General features: G+C 35.6%; 3 protein-coding genes across 4 annotated transcripts in view; 2 read left to right on the top strand and 1 right to left on the bottom strand.

Annotated features, from left to right (window-relative positions):
- The window catches only part of LOC105673149 (uncharacterized), a 77,599-nt gene that overhangs the window by 34,516 nt on the left and 22,693 nt on the right, over nt 1-20,390 (top strand). The window lies entirely within an intron of this gene.
- LOC105673158 (protein obstructor-E) lies at nt 4,819-15,538 on the top strand. The gene is made up of 3 exons (XM_012368582.2): nt 4,819-5,806; nt 12,404-12,808; nt 14,019-15,538. Exons 1-3 carry the CDS (start codon nt 5,758-5,760, stop codon nt 14,330-14,332), a joined length of 768 nt encoding a protein of 255 aa, XP_012224005.1. The 5' UTR covers nt 4,819-5,757; the 3' UTR covers nt 14,333-15,538.
- Peritrophin-A (Peritrophin A) lies at nt 15,204-19,876 on the bottom strand. The gene is made up of 5 exons (XM_012368576.2): nt 19,678-19,876; nt 18,484-18,702; nt 17,442-17,709; nt 16,243-16,377; nt 15,204-16,041 (listed from the first exon to the last, which is right to left on the bottom strand). Exons 1-5 carry the CDS (start codon nt 19,859-19,861, stop codon nt 16,026-16,028), a joined length of 822 nt encoding a protein of 273 aa, XP_012223999.1. The 5' UTR covers nt 19,862-19,876; the 3' UTR covers nt 15,204-16,025.

Genomic DNA, 20,390 nt, shown 5'->3' with positions numbered 1-20,390 from the left:
AAATGAGAGAAAAACGGAGATAACCTGGAAAGGTCGTTTATTCTTTCCCGCGTTCGCAACCAGTTTTTCGTGACTAATGTCGGGGCAGAATGACTTCAAAATTCGTCCGCGGCCCGAAGCAGGTACTGAATTTGCATAAATAACACGCGTGGTCACAAAGACTGCAGGTTCTCTAATAAATATGGTCCGCGAGAGAGATTTGAGTGATAAATTTGTATAGTTGTCGTTACTTTGTGCAAAACACATACAGAGTGGCTCAAAAGTCATTAATCTGTACACAATTTATTTTTGTAACTTGTATATTATTAGTTATTATTATTAGGGAAGTTATTTTTGTTATTTATTAAATTTTTATGTGATTTTATTTTGTAAAATACATAAATTATGATAATTTTTAAATCACGAAGTAATTTTTTATTTAATTGTAAATGTATAATTTATTTTTTAAGATCTTTTCTTTGCTTTACGAGTTCTGTTTTTCGGTATACCTTGTGTGTAAACCGGGTTTTTATCTCACGTTTAGAGATTTGCATTTTGTGAGATTGATCGGCTCGTTAGAAGTCGCTTTTTTATCGCAATATGTGAGCCATTTTTGTATGTGTCTGGAGCGATAAAATGACGATGTGTAGGCTATTGTCGGTGATACAGGATGCATGTCGAAGATACACTGTATCGCCGCAACAGAGGTAGCTCACGAACGACAAACGTTATGCCTTTCGTCGATTTTATTTAGAATCAGCTTCATAAATAAGAATTAGTATTTTTGACATGATTAATTATCGGACATTTTTTCAGCTAAAAAATATTTTTAGTATTTTTATTCTCTCTGAAATGTGAAATAATTTTAGGGCTTCTGTTAACAAAATAAGTACGATATTAAAATTTATAAATTCAAAAACAATTGCAGATATTTTAAGAAAATAATAAAACATACTTTTTGAAATTTAATTTTAAAATCTTAGATTTTATTTTTAGATAACAGTAATTTTTTTGCGACAGAAAACTTTTCTGAATAAATTAATACTAGCAACAATAAAATGAGAAATCAATCACAAAGTCAATATTTTCCTAGTAAGAATTTTTATATAATGTTTTTAGCTCAAATTTAAAGTTAAATTTTTTATTTTAATTTTTATACTTTAAATACATTTTTTTAGAATTTTAATTTTTTTATGATAGAAAAGTATCTTTAAATCAGACCAATTCAGGTATTATTTTAAGGAAACACGTTTTGCAGCAATTGAGAATGCGTACGTATATTTGCGAGAAGTTATTTAGGAATGACCAATGTCTCACGTAATTTGCGATACGGGATATCCGCGAGCTTTTATTGGTTAAGTGTCCTAATGAAATGAGTACATTTCGCGGAAGAGCCGGAGGAAAAAAGAAGGGGCAAGAGAGAGAGAGAGAGGGGTAGGCCAAAGATAAAACAATTAAAAAGGATCCAAAGGACGGGCAGACGCGGTCGCGAGAGGGTCCGTCCAACAAAAAAGGACAATGTAACAGAAGAAAATAAAGGAAGGGGGAAGGAAAGAACACGGTGGACTCGAACGCGTCCAAGGACCAGAGGTCCTTGCTCTCCGAGTCATAGCGGCCCACAGACTCTCGTAATGCCTTCCTTGGATCCCTCTCAGAGGCTCTCAAGTCTGATCTATTCGGGTACATCAATATCGATATCAGATTCGCAATAAGCAATACATTTAATTATTATAAACGCGCGATATAGTAATATCATAATATTCTTATGCTATATAACTTTCCGGATAACAATTTGTTTTGACATTTCATCTAATTTATATAATCGCCTATATCATATGTCAAATGTCTAATTGGCGAAAGAGTCGGTCGCTGAGAGAGTCTCAATTAAAGGCGCTAGAAAGTACGAAACATTTCCTTAATTACTTTCTCGCCGGAACGCCTACATTCTCAACATTTTATGCGATTACACGCAACCGTAACCTCTCCGCACCACGCTGTGCGTTTCGTAATTTCGCGTGGTGACAGGTGTTGCGGTTTTCAACAAGGCTTTAATTCTTGCAACATCAACACAACATATAGGGTGCTGAGAATCTAAATTCAAGACTCGTTGAAGGTATACATTGAAGTATTTTTGAAAAATATTCTAGACTAATTATGAAACATTAAATATTAAAAGAAAATCATTAGGAAATATTATTTAAAATATTGGACAATATTCTAGAATTAAAAATATTTAAATTATGAAACATATTACTTTAGATCAAAGGAAAAAATGGATTAAGAATTATTTAAACAATTTGTCTTTAAAATATGCATCCGTTTATTTTAGAATGCTTGAAATAATTTTATACAATTGTATGGTTCACGATTCATAATATTATGTAGAATGATAATATTTCGAACTTTTAAGTCATACTTTGAAATACTATCAATTATGTAAGTTTGGAAATGTAGAAATCTGTTGGCACGTGTTGTTGCTGCATTCGCTCAATTATGGCAATATGCAACGCGTCAGTGTGACACTGCATTGCGGAACCTTGCACTGTCGCGGAATGTTGTATGAGGACGAAAAGAATGTGTTAAATCTGAAACTGACACATTTTCTCAATTATTGTTGAATCTCTGTTGATACATTTAAATCACAAGATAGAATTCTAATTAGTTTTTATCTAGGATTAAACATCTTACATCTCATTTTATGTGAGAAAAATTTATTTGTGAAGTTAAATACATATCTTAAATTAGAAAACGCTTAAGCGGTTTTGATAGAGAGAGAGAGAGAGAGAGAGAGAGAGAGAGAGAGAGAGAGAGAGAAATTTAAGTTAATTTTAAAAATAAAAATAATTTTAAATTTAGTCAGAATAATTAAATTAAATAGAAATAAAGAAATTGATGTAGTGAAATTTTTTTTGCATAAGATAAAAAAATATTTGCATTTATTCTGTAAATTATAGGTGAAATCTTTACCGAAATGTAACCGGTTTTACTTTACTGCAACACGGCTTGCCGCTACTTAGGCGTTCTCTTGAAAATATTTAAAAAAATGCTTTTCTCATACTTCAAATTTATATTTAAGCTTTTCAAAATTTAGATAATAAGAATTTAATTAGAGAATATTAATCTAAAGCAAAAAAGAAACTTGCTTCTAAATTATTTATATTTTTTAAAGTGAAACTTTAATACATATTTAGTTTTAGTTTTGTCTTTTATATATATATATATATATATCTGAGAACTTCAATTACAGTAATTTGAGAGTCCGCGTGATCGTGAGTAATTTGATACGTTAACGATCGACCTCCTCCTTCGCAAATCGAGGGTGGGATTGCAAGAGACTTGCGAAACTGGGTGTCTCATTGTTTCATTCTTATATGTCTCGTTTCCTCTTGTGACCATTCCCACCGAACATCGTGATAATTTTATCCAATCAACGTCCATTTTTGTCTTCTCCGCCGTTGCGTTCACTTGCATAAGAACATCTGGTGAAAATCCTTGAAGGATTATGCTAGGTGCTCCGAGCGCTTCTCGTTCTTCCGGAAAGCATTGATTATTTAATACTTTTTCGTATCATGTAATCTGACCACGAAATCTAAGAAATTATTGTTTTTAATATTAATGATACATTAATTTTTATTTTGACTAAAGAAAATTCTTAAAGCGTCTTCTCTAACGTTAATTAAGCAACTTCCTAGTTTTGAAAATTGAGGGATTGTTGTTTTTTAGAATTTAAACAATCGGTATGTACTTCTTTGTGACTTTTGCGCTATCTTAGCGTTATAAATACCTTGAAAATATAGATATTTTGTCAAATTTTAAAATAAAAAAGTATTTAACATTTTTAGAAGAATTTTTGTTAGTTGACTTAGCAAACAAATTTTTTATTTTGATTTTGCAACTGAGAGTAAATTAGACAGCGTTTTAATCGAAAAAAGTCTGATCGTCCTTGAAACGCTTCGAATTCCTTTGGCTGAATTTCCGTCGGAATTGGAATGCCACTGCAGCGAGCGATCAGAATTTCTTAATAGTGACGATTGGTGCAGTCGGATGACTCTGTAAAAATTCACAATGAATCGCAGAAACGAGTGAAAGGTGGCAGAAAAGAAACTCAGCTATCTTTCTACAATTAATGTTAAAATTAATATTAATACATAATACAAAGTTCTAGAAATTATTTGTCGCAAGTCCGCTATTTTAAAATGTGAAATAATAACATGATATATTGTAGCACAATGAAACTAAAGGTTGCTTCTGGAGGCATTCTATTTCAAAAACAGTATTACGAACGGTATTGCTATTGTCATATTGTCGTGACACGTTTTGTACGAGAAGTAGGTATCTCGTGCGACTCATCAAGAGTGTTTCACCTTTATTTTCACCGTCTCATCGCGTGAAGCTGGTCGGCTAGCTATTCGCGGAGGGAAAGAAACCGTGAAGGCCTCGTCTTGAGGCTCATACGCGCAAAATAAATGCGATTAATAGTGGCGCTACGAGATAACGGAAACGATAGGTGTCATGTGCTTCTCAAGATCTGAGTTTACAATATTGCGATAATTGTGACGATAATGATAATATAACCGATTTTCGAGGATTGAGATTAAGCAAAATAAAGGAAATCTAGAAATAAATTACATTAGTATGATAAATTATGATCAAACATAGCATCAAGGATCAGAACTGCAGGTTTGAACAGAATTCGTTCTATTTTCTAATTTTATTCTTTTAATAATGATAAATTATGAATATTTTTTCGACGGACTAAGTTAATTCTTTTTCTGGATGAGTTTTTTTTGTGCGTAAGTTAAATTTTCTTCTCAATTAGCAAGCAAAAATCGTGTTTACTTTCTGTGACGATCTTGTTTTCCTCGAAGCAGAATTTCACTTCCCCTCTTCAGAAGTCTCTTCGTGGCGGAATTCGATCGCGAAAGAGTGCGTATTACAGACTGAAGTTTCAACGGTATCGGCCATTAATTAGTCCTGCTTCGTCGAGCTTGGAAATATTCTTCTATCCATGGGAGATCAGTGCATAATGAGTAATTAGGTAACATTTTAATAGAGTGCATATGATGCCGATTTGTATTGTATAATTGACTCGTGTGGAAGGTACGATCGACAGACTGAATGTGAGACTTCTTATGTATATTCGTGAATAATAAGAGTTTACGGAGATATTTCACTTTGATAGATTGCAATCGCTAATTAAGTTTTAATGTCTGAGAAGAGTGAAATTGTCAGCTGCGCAAGTCCATAATTTCCAAGAAAACACAAATATCGTTCATTGACGTGATAGTCGAAGCGTTAAGCACGCACCGGTGACCTTCCTCGGCATGAAGCCGAGGTAAATCACGAGGTATATAATATGAAAAGATGTTATTATTGTTAATGACATTACCGTCCCTACGAGTCACGTAAGGAGAGATTCTTCCGAACGGATTGCGCTGCGTGACGCTATCGTCGAGCGATTACCACGGCTATCAACTAGAGCCCGCGATAGACGAAACCAGGTGTGTTCTCCGGGTAGAGCCTTCCTATGCGGCCTCAGAGATCGGCCAGAAACGAAGAGAGTGGGGAGTTCATATAAGATACCAGGCAAACGCCTCTCCCAGTGACCAGTCTCGACACGAAAACTCATCAGCCGAGCTTCCTCGGCTACCACAAGACGACACGGAGAAAGAGAGAGTATATTCTTCAAGTATACTCTTCAGGCATTTCGGAATATTTCATCGACTTGGGATTGACATCTCGAGTTAAAGCGATCGTATATTCTATTCGACATTCAGGATGTCGCAGCAGATCCTTCCGCTCATTCTGGTACTCCTGGTTGCGCAGGGTGAGTCTTTCCGCTTCTTCTTTTTCTGCGGCTTCTCCTTCGTTCTGATTCTTCTTTGCCTCGCCTTCTCAGCTTAAATTTTCTCTGAAGTTGTTGAAGATTAATTGAGTCGTATGGCATAAAGTAATATTTACGTAGATATTTATTTAATATTTAATTAAAATATATATATAATTAATACATCTGAGAATTTTTAATATTCGTGTGTTATCGATTATCTATATTTTCAATGAGTAATCTTATTAGGCTAAGTTTATTGTCTTTAGTAAATATTACAATTTTTTGTGGTGCTGGTTTATAAATAATATTTTCTTATATAGCGTTATGAACGATGATGTAAATATATGTAATGACAGATTTTTTATTTTTTATAAAAGTGAATTGTAATAATTGTCGATACTTTACTGCAATATGAACATTAATCAGTAATAACGTACTGATAAAGATATTTAATGTCTAGGTAAAATGTACATGAGCATTTAATTAAACATTTCTATCTTCTTCAGCAATAAAAATAAGCAGTGACAATTTTTTATGCTTCTATATCGTGTTGATACTTTTTATAACTAATAAAATTATTTAATGCTAACTATTAAACACTTAATTAAACAGTTCTTTTTATAAAAGTAGATTGTGATAAATTTCACATTTTTTCAATAATTTTAGAGATTTCATTAAATGCAACAAATGGCATTAGTTGATATCTGGACAATGTTATTTAATTTTTGTATACAATATAGTTTTTATGTAAACAATAATGTAGATATTGCAGCGAAGTCATTAATGACGCGAGAAATTAATAATTACAATAAAATATCGCAATATCATATGTTTCTAGAAACAAATAGCCTTTGATCTTGATTTAATCGAGCGATCGTTCGGCTTTCACTTTCGAGATCGGTACATGGTAATCTTTCTAAATAATATGAGTCGTTCGATAAAACCGAGCGAGCGAGGGGCGAGAATGAAAACGGTGAAATTTCCACGCAGCCGTCGTCGTTCGCAGTGAAACTGAAAAACCACGCGGACCGTTCTACTTTCTTTCGTGAATCCTCGCAATGATCATGAGTATCACATCGATTAAAGTGATTCTCTCGTGTCCTTCGCAAGATCGATGATGACTCACGAGAGCGACCCATTTCGTTTTCTTGCTTGACTGGCGGATTACCGTTTCATTCTAATGACACTTATTATAAACGACAAGCATCCATTTATCATTATTCTCACTTTCGCATTTTTATTACAGGTAGAAAAAATATAGGCTTTCTATCAAATTATATTTATCTACTATTTAGAAATGTTTTATATTTTATTATTATCGATGTGTAAATTACTCGATAATTTAATATCTATACTAATTATTTTTTTATTGAATAAATAAATTTTTTTATGGCAGCAAAACAAAAACTGGTCGACTAATTTTATTTGATAAAATTATTTGATTAAATTATTAGTTCTATAGTTGTTATTGAAGTTAATTAATGTTATATTCGTGAGAGCACAGAAAATTATACAATACTTATCTGATAAAAATTACTATATTAAGTTCATTAAAATGCAATAAGTTGATGCTATTCGTGACTGCAGAGAAAATTAGTTGATTGTCTCATCTAATCTCGCACGTTTAAATTACATAATTACTAATCTGATCAAAGTGGGTAGCGTCGTTGAGTTAGATAATGAGCTCAATTACAATTTTCATTGCACAATCTTGCGCGACATCAGAGGCGCAGAATCTGTAGCAAATTGTGAATCTTCTGGCCCGTAATTATTACACGCATCTCTGTAAGAACAATGGTGGCCATTCACCGGGTTTCACACATCTCGAGAACTTTCTCTCATGTGCCACGAGTGAAAATATGAAAGTAGCTCAGCCTGCAGTTCACTCTCTATCTCTCTTTTTCTCTGTCTTTCTCCATCTTTCTTTTGATTCCTCACGGTCGGTATAATTATCTATTGGACACCCTTTATAGCAGAAGTGTGCAACTTATGTGTGTGAGTTTCATTACCCACTCAAATTTCTAAGCCTGAATCTTCAACTACTTTTCTAATGTAAGAGGCGTCAGATATCTCATCTCTTATTAATCGAGAGAGCGGGATTACTTCATTTGGTATACAAACCAATTATTGTCAAATTTAGTCTTTGAACTTTATTTTTTCTTTTCATAGAAATTTTGAGGGATCAATAATTCTCGAGTTTTTGGTGATTAAAAATTGAAAAATTTTGTATTCAATTTTTTTTATTTAAAAAATTTTTGTATATATAATTTTATTTATATTTTTACATTCCATTATTCTATTATAAGTTAATCTCTCTTTTTTTTATATTCCATTAGTCTTAAATTTTTTATATTTTTATCTATCATACAATATTATTAATTTACATTATCTAACTTTGTACATTCACTATTCCGATAGAATATTCCACAAATCATAGCATCATACATCATAAATAATTTTTTATCTTAATCTTTTTTCTTCTCGCGGTTCATAAATTGTCGATATTAACAGTCTTTTGAAAATATATCATTGCGATAAGAAAACAGTTTTGCAGCGCTTATGCAAGAGATCCTACTTTCTACGGTAACATTCGGAGATATTACTTTAGCACTGATCAGCAGCCACTGTACGTAATCTTTGCGGAGAAAAATTCATTCATTAATTTTATTATCTATCAGGTGTCCGTGCCAGCTTTCCCAAGACGGTTGTAACATTGATATTTGCCGGAAGCGACGGTGTAATAGCGTTAAAAACGGTTCGTTTCGCTCGGCTTGAGTTATCGATCGGACAATAAAAAAAGTGCAAATAGGAAGGAAAGGGGAAATAGATCTTGTAAGCGCCGTTGTTGTTGCAGCGTGGCGCGCTTTTGTCGGGGAACGTTGCACTTTGCGGAGTTCGAATTAAGGTGGGGCTCCGGCTTCGCGTTCTTCGGGTTCTACCGGTCTCAAGAAGAATCGGGAAAACAAACTTTATTTATTCGCGCATTACGGAAGGCAATATTGAAAAAACCAAAAGAGAGAGCAAGAATAGAGAAGAGACTTATGACGTTTGTCTTATTGCGTGGAAATATCCGCAAATAAGTCGATTGCATTTTTCTGCGTAAACGGAAGTTTATCTAGAAATTCTGGAAACATAAGATATTCGGCGATATTTAAGAAAAATATGAAATGCATATTTAACTTTAAGCGAGAATTTTTTTAATTGGAATGCTTATACTTTTGATCTTTTTGTAAATCACTAATGAGCCTGATCTACCGTATTTTGTGATAAATCGATTTCTCGTAAATTCAAACAAGGTACTTCCTGAATCATCATTCATTCCGTGTTTTGCGCGAAGCGTGAAATCCTTGCGAGGAGTAAAACGAAGCCGCAGGCGCCGGGCCGCTCCTGTTTTCAGCGGTAAGGAGTAACGGCCGCCAAGCCGTTGCGACTCTGACTATTTACTCTTTACAAGGAGTCGTAAAAGAAGGGAAAGTAACCCGGTGCTACGCGTTAACTAAGCGTCTCGCTTGCGCAATGCACCACGACGACATCCCAGGGATGTCTCCACCTATTCGCGACACCGTGACGAGCGCGCGCATAAATCGATTAATCTCGCCGGTCTCGTGAAACTAATCGGATTTATTGTCCTCGCGCTTTGAGCGCGAGATCGTCCTCACGGGTGGTCATGGCTCTTTATTACAGACTCTTGACAGCATTTGCATAATTCCCGATGAAGGATAATTCCCGGTAATCGTATCCATGAATGGACGTGTCGAAGTCACGAACAATGATAATGAGAATTTTGAACTGTTTATTTAGCTAATATAAAAATTAAAGTAGTTTCTGAATTATAACATATTTATAATATTTAATATAGAAGAACATTAGGACAATTGCAAATTTTAAGTTTATTTAGAAATGAAAGTTATTGCTTGGATCAAAAATTCGAAAATTAAATTCATTTTAATTTCAAGTTTCACAGAATAAAAAATACACATTTTTCTTGTAAAATTTTCTTAAGTTTGATTTTAGAAACTTGAATTTTAGGGTTTTAGAGCTTCAAAAGTCTAAAATTGCAGATAATTTATGATTTGAAATTCTAAATAAAATAGGAAAAGAATTTCTTACGGTTACGATTCGTTGTGTGCTACATTTATCGATTCTTCATATTATTACGATTTTCTCATTGATAATTAAGGCCACGGTTTACGCAATCCGCGCCGGTGGAAATTCGCAATCTCTAGACGTTCTTTCTCAGACAGGTAAAGCTCGCTTCCCCACGAGATTATCCATATCGTGAGATCGATCGTGCTTCACTTTCCTTCCCTTATCCGCTCGGACCAGTTAGCCAACAGCATGCAATTTTTCTGCGACTAAAGACATACAAAAGCATGTTTATAGTATGTAAACGTCACGATCAGCGAAGCTATTACCATCGAGATTGGCATGTTGTTTAATAGATTCCATTTTGCCATTATCTATACTTAAAATAATGTCGAAAAAATTTACATAAAGATTTTTAAATATTTAAAAAAATTTGTATTCTTAAATATATTTTGTAAACATTATAATATCATAAATTATTGATAAAGCAAAATATGTAAATAAAGGATTTAAAACTAATATTCTTAGAAATTCATTACGAAGAGATTTTTAAAGGTAGAATCAATTTCTCATGTCTCAGAAAACATCGAGAGATAGAACTTGTCGAAGATTCCGATTGGTCAGTAAAGGTCTTTTATTTTCATCTCAGTCTTGATCAACAGATTCTGTAGAGAAAGATTGAGGGAGAGTGAGGGCTTCATTCCATTCTGAAATTGAATCTTGTAAGGGTGAATAGGCAGAATAATGCAGCTTGAAAATAAAAGGAAAAGCGAAAGGAATGAGAAATAAGACTGACCCTTTTGATGAATGATCGATCAAGTTGAGACGAAAGGAATTTATATATCTTGTTTTATAAAATAAAATCAATAGCTTTTTCGTTTGCATTTGCAATTAATCATGAATTTTTAGGATAAAATATTAACTTAATATTCCATTAAAAAGTTGATGAAAATTAACATTAAAGTTGAAGAAAATTATAATAGCAAATTGAAAGAATAATTCTTCCAGCTGAAATTGAGACAGAGAGTAAGAATATTATTAGGTGGTTTGATTGATCAATCGAATCTTTCATACGCTTGAGGGGGATTAAAGGGGTTCCGACGGATCAGTGAGGTGGAGCAGGGGTGTGTAGCAGGGTTGCCCCCGAAGGTTGCAAGTCAAGGCTGGGCACTTTCACTCGAGAACTATCTTGGGAGCGCGCCTCATACCGGCTTCCCACCTTATTCTACTATTTGCTTTCCTGGCGAATGCGAGCCGTCGGATCATTAGCGAAACGATCAGGTATTATGGTAAACTGGCATCGATAATGAATGCATCTCCAATATGATACCCGAACGAAAGTGTAATGGTTTTCTTAACCTATCATTTGGTCAAACTTCGCCCATAGCAGTGCTCAGGAATTTCAGGTAGTCGAATACTTTGCTCAAGCTCGAACGACAAACATTCCAGATCTCTTAAGCTGAAAATATGAATAGTTCAAAGTAATTTCCGAAAGTTCGGAAATTCACATTTATGTAAAGTTAGGTGAAAGCAAAAAGTCTACTTTCAGTGCATAAAACAAAATAATAAAATAGTTTATTTTATATTCTTGCAATAGAAACATTCTAAAATATTCTGAATGATAATGTTTTGAAAGGTGTTTAATATCGACTTTTCACTTTCGACGTGGATGTCCTTGTGCAAGGAATCGCACATAATTTTTTGCGAAGCGGCGAAAGAACACATTTCGTCGTCAGGAATACATTTCGCGTGATTACGTACGTCCATACATCTATCACGCGGAAGAAGGATATACGTTTCAGGAATTTCGCATTAATTAGCCAGACGATATCCGTGAGCGGCAAATTAATTCCATGTGCGCAAGGATGGCACCGTTTACGTCATTTGCGAATTGATTTGTCAGATTTAGATTGATCACGGCTCCGAAACTGTACGTGGCCAGAATCAATAGGCATATCCTTGATATTTGCGGCGCCACTCATGTCCTTCGACAAGAACTCACACAGGTGGAATCTATGATTTCGATACGTCGATATGTGCACTTTGATATTTCGTAATCGCCGCTTATTAAGCGAAGGAACGAAAGCGAAAGAAAAGGATAATTAGCACAAATCGGGAGAGATTAATGACGCGATAAATTGGCAAATAAATATGGAAGTTTCCGTTAATGAATTTCCAGGTAATTTGCGTTGCAGTTCGGTTAATGTCCGAGGAAGCGAATAATAGAGGATAATTTCTTCGTAGGTGGGTTAATTATTGCTCTTTTTTATGACTCAATTAAATGATGCAACTTATATTTAGAAATTCGTATATAAGAAAAATAGATATTAAGTATTCCTTGATTCTTCCGAACAATCGGACTTCCTTGCTACGACTCCAAATACAATCCAAGTGAAATCCCATGCAACCAGAAGAACGTCAAGATATCCTATTCCTCAAGAAAGAATTCCATCCTAGAAGAAAGATAAGATCGACGAAAAAGGACGAGAATTCACGCTTCTACGCTTACAGGCTCGCTGGGCCAGAAGCAGGAGGATCCATGTCAGACGAAGTCACGAGTGGTGGGTGATATCGAGTACTGCGATCGCTACTGGGAATGCGTGAACGGCCGCCCGGAACTGTTCGACTGCCCGAACGGTCTCGTGTTCGCCGGCAAGCACCGCGGCGTCACCGAGGGCTGCGATTATCCTTGGCGGGCGAACTATTGCGACGGTAAACGCCAGGCGAACCCGCCGATCTCGACCGAGCACTGCGACTGGCTGTACGGGATCTTCGGCCACGAGACTTCCTGCACCAGGTACTGGACTTGCTGGAACGGCACCGCCACCGAGCAGCTCTGCATAGGCGGTCTGCTTTACAACGAGAGGGCCAGATCCTGCGACTGGCCTGAAAACGTCGAAGGATGCCAGAAGCATCGTAAGTACGGTCGAGAGATCGAGAGGATTTTATCAACAAGTTATTGGAATTTAGATTCGACACATCTGAGATAAAAGAGGATTATTATTCTTTATAAAAAAAAATAATTAAATTTATAGTCACAAATTCTTTGGAAGTTCTGGAACGCAATTTTTGCGAATTTCTCATCGTGGACTCAGTTGGATTCTCTCGTCTTTTCATTTAGCTTTGTCACGAAAATCAATTGCATTCCGATCGAAGAACCTCTAAGTCGTGATTTTAGGCGGTTTTAATCCAAGAGACACAGCTTGATTCTATCATTTTCACTTTTGAAAGTGAGCGAGCGGGATGCGCGCGATACGTTTCCTCGTGTCAGCTCTTCAGTCCCTTCCAGAAGTCAGTGCCCTGAGGAAAAAGGGGCGAGGCACTTAATTAGCATTCGAAGTGAATTCTCGTCGCGCCTTTCTCCCTCTTCGCCCGCGGGACCAGATGAAACGCGTTTTATTATTAATTCGCGTCGCGCCGCCTCTCTGAATGTCAAACGTCGACCGATGCATCGATTGCTATGAGATCGTATCTTTTTTTTCAAGGCTAAAATTTGATCAAAGACATTTTAAAAATAATTTTCGAATGCTGAATATTTCTCACAATATTTTAATATAAATTTTTAGAAGAAAAAATCGGGAAGAATTAACTTGAACATTTATCTCGGATTAATTTCTTTTTTATTTTAGAATGCTTTATTTAAACACTGATAAGATATGTAATTCACTGAATGGTTTCTCGAAATTGAGAAATGTTTAGATTAACGATAATAGCTTCCATTTATTCGCAAAAAAAGAAACATTTACGAATGTAGATTCGAGCGTGCACTCTGCATAATTAATTTTCAAGTCGCTATATCGTTAATGGACCCAACTCGAACGAAAGTTTTTAACTTTCACCGAGTCGAATATAGCATCAATTTATAACGAAGTTAAGTAATCGAAACTTCATCGAGAACGATCGATCACAATTTGCAGTAAATTAACTCGGAGGAGTATCTTTCTCGAATATTTTATTTCTTTTCACGGAGAATACTCTCTTTTTATTTCAAATCTTAAATAAGATATTATCGCGATCAAGTTTGAATAAAAATTAATACAATCTTGCACATCTCGGTGGTGTTTTCTCGAGTTAGAAGGCTTCGGGCGCGCATGTTCTGTTAGGCTAAGACGTAGCGTGCTTGCAGCTCTCTGTAACGACGACGCCAACGGCAACGTGCCTCTGGGCAAGTCATGCAACCGCTATTGGCAGTGTCAGGGTGGTTACCCGCGGCTGCAGCGTTGCCCGGCCATGTTGGTGTTCGACAGGCGATCATTAAGATGCGTAGTGCCGCCGACGGAAGATTGCGACGTCCCTACGACGCCGCCGCCCACTGAGGGCGAGTTGTCCGAGGGTCGCAATGAACAGCAGGATCCTGAAGAAGAGAACCTGCCGCCCGGTGTGCCGCCTTTGCCCGCAGGCGCGCTGCCGATCGCCCTGCGACCACGCGCTAGAAATTAAAGCGGCAACAGGTCCTATCCAGCTTGGAAGGACGAAGGAAGCAGCAGAAGACCCTTCGACAAGCGAGGCCCCGAAGATCGAGCTTGTCGATCGGTTCGGAGAACTCGAGACGTTCTCTCGTCGAGTCTTCTTTCCAGATTCCCGCGTGATTTTATAATTCTATAATTCTAGAACTCGTAGGATCGAGAATACGAGATTTTTAGTCCTAGATCTCCATGTTTCCGAATTATTCTGAAGAGTATTATTAAGAGAATTATTCTGCCAGAGTAGAGTTGGTCCCGTGTTTCTTCGAGGATGTCGAGAAAGTTCTTGTTTGTTGTGAGTAAAATTGTTCGATCTTTATCGCGAAGATTTAATTTTCGATTATGAATTGAAGTGAAAGTTTGAATATGATAATTGTTATGATTACATGGTTCTTTATCTAATTAAACATTTATTATTTTAATTATTATGGATGAGATATAAGCATAAGTGAAATGACTTAACTCTTGAGAATCGGAATGAAATTTAGCCGGCATGAAAAAGTAAAAGTTCTTAAAAAACTAGAAAGATTATAATCAGAGGTAATTAAATAAGAAACAAAGTATAAATTGCAAAAAAATTCAACGAAATATGACCAATGAATTATAATTTTTCAAGAAATAATGTTAGAAAGAATGAAAAACTGTGAAATATTTCCAAGGACCGAGACTCGTCGACACCGATCGATTCATCTTTGACCGATCGAGTTCTCCTTCTCTTCTTCCTGAGAACGGAGACTCATATTATTGATTACTAATAATGTTAACTAGGAACATCTCGTTTTTCGGTCCTAAGACCACCATCTGCCTCTGTTTCATTTGGTCGAGATGTAAATATTTTTCCCCGTCCCCTCACTTCTCTCTCTCGTTCTCGTAATCGTAAGACTCGTATCATGTGTATGTAGATCGATCGAAATAAACTGTACGTTGTATATTTTTTATACGCATGTTCAGATTTTATACAATGCTGCTTCGGCTGTACATTGTTACTCTATTTATCATAAATACATTATATGTATTACATATCGTATTATATACACTATATGTACTACATATCGTACTCGCTCTTCACGCACTGTACATGCAATTAGTCCCCCTTTAAACGTTTATCATTAACAATAATTTATGTTTGATACGCAATGTGGAACAGAAATATACTTTTTTTAGTTCTCCTTATTTTAATTAATTTCTTTTAGTCATTTTCTGCTTTAACACATTGTTGACGGTATACTGTGAAATGGATCTTGCCTCAGTTTCCGCACATTTTTGGAAAATATGTCAAATATGCATGCACGTATTCAAAATAATGTAAAGAAAACGTTTAGAAAATGCAAGACGCCGATTCACGTCTCCCGTCAACAATATGTTAAAAGTGTATGCCTAATTAATATTACGTTATAATTTATATCTGTATTGTTTTAATTTTTATGAAATCAATTTTTACAATCAATTTTATTCTGTAATTCAATTTTTTACGATGCACTGTAGACGATACTGTGGACTTAATTTTTAGCTATACACAATTTCAAGTTAATATTATTATACTTTTTTGCCACGATTTATTCCATTAATTTTATCAAACAATGGTTCTTCATTGTTTGATGTTCGTTGATTGGTTTCTCTTGTATGTTGATTTAAAGTATCGAGTGGTTGCTAGGAATACACTTTCATGTTTAAATACCGTTGGAGCTGAAAAGTAAATATAACTTTGATTTATATTTTCTTATTAAACTAAATTGAGTTAGCATTTAATATTTAAATATTTCTCGTTTTTACGAACAATTTTCTTAGATTGGATATACAAATTTCTTTGCATTACTTAAAGTTGATCAAGACATTTAGAAAATTTATAGTAAAACTTATAATTTTTTAAATACAAAATATACATACCAGTGAGGAACTTCTTCTGGATCCAAGCAAGTCAGACTTACGGAATCGAACAGTTTTCCATCTCCGCAAGTAAGAAGTCGCGGGTGTCCGTCCACACAGGTGATCAACCTGCCGCAATCACCTGGCACGGGGAATCTAAAAATTGCGTTATTAATGAACATTTCTCATTTCTAGGTATAATTTTTTTTCTTAAATTTTTAAAGTGCAATAAAATAACCATTTTTATTGTTCAAATATGTAAATTAAGCTTTTTAAATCACACTGTATCACACACAAAAATTTAAGAAAAGAATTTATATTTAGAAAAATAAGAAAGATAACAGCAAACCGTAAAAGAACTTTTCTATCCTTTTCTATTGTAAAATTTGTTTACTGCTCGTGGAACATTCTCCATAATTTACGGAGAAAGAGCGACGCGTTTATTAACGTGGTAGGAAATTGAATATTCGAATAAAACACGCGTGTCGGCATTTGTTTCGTATGTTTTTCTCTCTTTCTCTTTCTCCGAGTCTTTCTCGGAAGGCGACCGGTTCTTAAATCAAAGTACTACGCATAAACGATCTGACATTTAACGGCGTTGACTTCTTTTGCTCTTACAATCGGCGGCGGCATACAATATTTCTTCCTCTGAATCTTCATGAAAATAATAAAAGAAAGAAAGGAAGATTGAGATTTTATTGCGCCTCGTGGTCGTATGATAAAATAATATGCGCACACCTCAATAAATGCGACCGGAAATTCACACGAATGTGTGAATCGCGTGAAACCTGATGACGCAATCAAATGTATATCAAAATTTAGATTACAGATACCTGGTGAAACAATAAAACAACATAAAATTCATTAAGATATTGAAATCTGAATTGAAATAAAGTTATTGAAATATTAGATAAGCGAGATTGAAATTAATCATCAACAATGAGTACAATCAGAGTTGCAATTCTGAACAAGTAAGAAAGAAACAAGTTGAAAGAACAAGTTGAAAGAAAATAAATAATTAGTTATCGATTGAGAAAAAGAAATATAAGAATAAAATTTTTCGAAAATAAAAGTGAAGAATGGAAGCAAAAGTTCAAATACGTCGCCCGCCGAGAGTGCATTAATCCCCATTGCCAGTTTTATTTTTATGTCGACTCTTATTACGTATGATTTCTCGGAAGAGTGTTTTGTATAACAGTACGTAACGTGTATGCCTTTACCTCGGGTAGGGCCAGAATTTGGCAGCGGGGCTGTTGTGGGGCAGCTTGTGAGGGCACTTGAAACCTACTATAGACTCAGGGTTGCATAAGGGGATGAGTTCGTCCGGCCAGACGCACGTGTGGGTTTTGGCGTTGTAGACGAGACCGGGGTCGCAGTGGGCCTGATGCGGCTCACCGTAGATGCACTTGATGTAACTGGTGCTGCAAGCGTCACTATCAGGGTACATGCCGAACTGATACTCGCAGCCCGGGCTGCTGATAGGCGTGTCTGTAAAAAAATCATTGATACGTCATTTTTATCTGAACAGATTAAATATATCGCTTGACAAGCGAAAGAAATGTTGCAAAAAAGTTTTTGACATATTAAATTAGCAATATTCTTGAAAAAATTTTTGCTTATATATCTAAAGTACTGTAAATCTATACCTCTTTTTGTATATATTATGCGGAAAAACATTTTTTAAAAATATTTTTTTCTGCGCGTGTAATAGAACAAAATGGATTTACAGGCAATTATCTTCTGATAAAATAAGATACGTAAAACTAAATTGGAAACTGGAAAGTCATGCAACAGCGTTGAAACGTCAAACCAGTTGAGATACCAAGCGATTTAAAGAGATCCACTTGAAATTATAATGATTGGCGTTAACGTGACCCACATAAAGCGCTGCCAAAATCGCTCGCACAACTTTTACTTTCACAATAATGTTTCTTTTGCATGACTGATACACATGAATTTTGCTTTTATATAAATCACATGATTTCGCGAAAAAATAATAGCATAAATAATAATTTACAATGTATAATTAACAATGCAATATTACAACAACATATTAACTTCATTCTTAGTTTATTTAATTGTCATATTTTCTTTTTATGTTATAAATTATATCCTCCTCGTACCGTTTTTTCAAATAGCACTTTAGTAACGTCATTAATTTTGCTTTTAAATAAAGTGGATAAATATTAAAGAAAAGAATTTATAACAAACATTGTACACGGCTCGAATATCGAGATTGAGCGATACTTGCGTGATACTTACAATCGGCCTTACGATTGCCGCACTGGACGGCCCAATTATAATTGCAGTGATTATGGACGGCGCCGTGTCCGTCAAACAGAAGTCCGTTCTCGCAGTACTCGAAGCTTAAGGTTCCGTTTGTGCACAAGAAGAAGGCCCCGCAGTCTTCGGGATGGGGATAAGCGTGGACTCCGTAAGGGTTGGGACATGACGGAGCACCAAGTAGGGTTGCACCGTTAGCTGTAGCAAAAAAAGAAAATTTACGCGTGATATAGAAACAAACATTAATGTACAACATTAAATTGCGATTATTCTACAATATTATATTTGGATAGGAAAGATAGAAAGATATTGGAAGTTAGAATTGAAATATAAATGTAGACAATCAATAAAGTATATAAAATTATTATCAATTTAAAAAGTTACGTATTGCGATACTATCTTGTTACGTGAATGATGATAAAAATCCATATCGATGAAAAGCGAAATTCTGGTCAAGTCGACTAAGTAAGTAGTTTCAATTCGAAAATGACTTGATTCGCATGACAGCCTCGCAATGCTGGCTCTCTTTTTTCGCATGCGTTCCGATAGTCAGGCAGAGTGTAACGAACGCTAGGCTTGTCTCCTTATAAATACAGAAATGTGAAAATGATGCGGAAGCATAGAGTTTGCTATAATCATATACAATTTATAAAAAATTTAGACTTTAGATTAGATTTTTTAGTAAAAAATAAATTCTACACAAATAAATCGAAATATACAAATATTTTCTCAAAAAAGTTAAGGAAATGTGTGTAAATAAAATATTTCTTTTCTCAATAAAAAGTTTTGCTATCAAAAGGAATTGACAAAAGATCGTTTGGCTCGCGATTTATGACCGCGTCGCAGTTTTATTACATTTTCCATCGATCTCGAAATGTCCGCCATTATGTCACTCGCGCGCGTCTTAACATATGGTGTATAGATAGTGAAAGCCTCGCGACGGGATTCACGGGGAAGAAAAAAAAAAAAGCTTTTACGCCTGCGGAGAGGCAGTCCTCGGTGCGCAGAGGAAGAAGAGAAGCGCATCCCGAGGCGGAGATGCACGCACGAAACGTACATCCTCGCGTATAGAAGTGAGGTGAAGGGTAGCCACGTGGGTGACGATGATGATGATGATGATGACGACGATGATGATGATGTTGGCGGTGGTGATGATGGTGGTGGTGGACTTACCACGTGCCAGGACTGCCAGGAGCAGCAGCAGAGTCACTTTTTTCGGATAGCTCATCTTTCTGGCACTCTCCTCGGCTTGACTACTGATTCTGACTACTGACGGCGATATTGTCGATTGGCGCGCACTTAGGTGTCGGCCTCGGTGCACTTCGGGACAGTCTCCATCTCCCTTCACTCTCTTCATCGAGGCTTTGCCGAACCCCACCAGGATCCCCCTGGTTCGCCGTTGGTTTGCGTACGTGTTCGGCCTGTCGACCAGCGGCGCCGAATGTGACGGATTGTCTGAAAACCGTCGTTGAATCCTTTGACAGCGTACCGTGAGATGTCGATTTGGAGAAAAGAAGAAATCTCAGTCGAGTGAATCGTGAAGATCGTTGGAAAAGTTGAAAAGAGGACTTAAATATACAAAAATGTTGCAAATTAGAATAATGAGTGGAAAAAATTGATTCCACTGAATTCAATTGATTCAATTGAAGAATAAAAGATGGAAGAAAGATTTTTTCCGTTGTTTAAGACATTTTTTTAAGATGTCATGTTAGTAATTTTATTCTCTTTCGAATCAATTTTACGAAATTAAAATCAAGAATCTACATTATTGCCCAGAAATGCATCGATTATGTAAGAAGATATAATGTAAGAAGATGTAATGTAAGAAGAAATCCAAGAAATAATATTTGAATACAATGATCCAATTCAGATTGCAATCATCGTAC

The sequence above is a fragment of the Linepithema humile genome, chromosome 6 (assembly GCF_040581485.1).
Source record: "Linepithema humile isolate Giens D197 chromosome 6, Lhum_UNIL_v1.0, whole genome shotgun sequence".
Lineage (NCBI taxonomy): Eukaryota > Metazoa > Arthropoda > Insecta > Hymenoptera > Formicidae > Linepithema > Linepithema humile.
Note: the sequence above shows the minus strand (reverse complement) of the source record. Positions and strands in the feature narration are given on the sequence as shown.

Bases quoted from the DNA above. Each gene is read 5' to 3' on its own strand.
- Peritrophin-A (XM_012368576.2), bottom strand. From the start codon at position 19,861: ATGAAGAGAGTGAAGGGAGATGGAGACTGTCCCGAAGTGCACCGAGGC. The intron at 17,710-18,483 runs GTAAGTATCACG...ATTTTTTTACAG, and splicing joins CGGCAATCGTAAGGCCGATT to ACACGCCTATCAGCAGCCCG. The intron at 16,378-17,441 runs GTAAAGGCATAC...CGCAATTTTTAG, and splicing joins AAATTCTGGCCCTACCCGAG to ATTCCCCGTGCCAGGTGATT.
- LOC105673158 (XM_012368582.2), top strand. From the start codon at position 5,758: ATGTCGCAGCAGATCCTTCCGCTCATTCTGGTACTCCTGGTTGCGCAG. The intron at 5,807-12,403 runs GTGAGTCTTTCC...CTACGCTTACAG, and splicing joins GGTACTCCTGGTTGCGCAGG to GCTCGCTGGGCCAGAAGCAG. The intron at 12,809-14,018 runs GTAAGTACGGTC...GCGTGCTTGCAG, and splicing joins CGAAGGATGCCAGAAGCATC to CTCTCTGTAACGACGACGCC.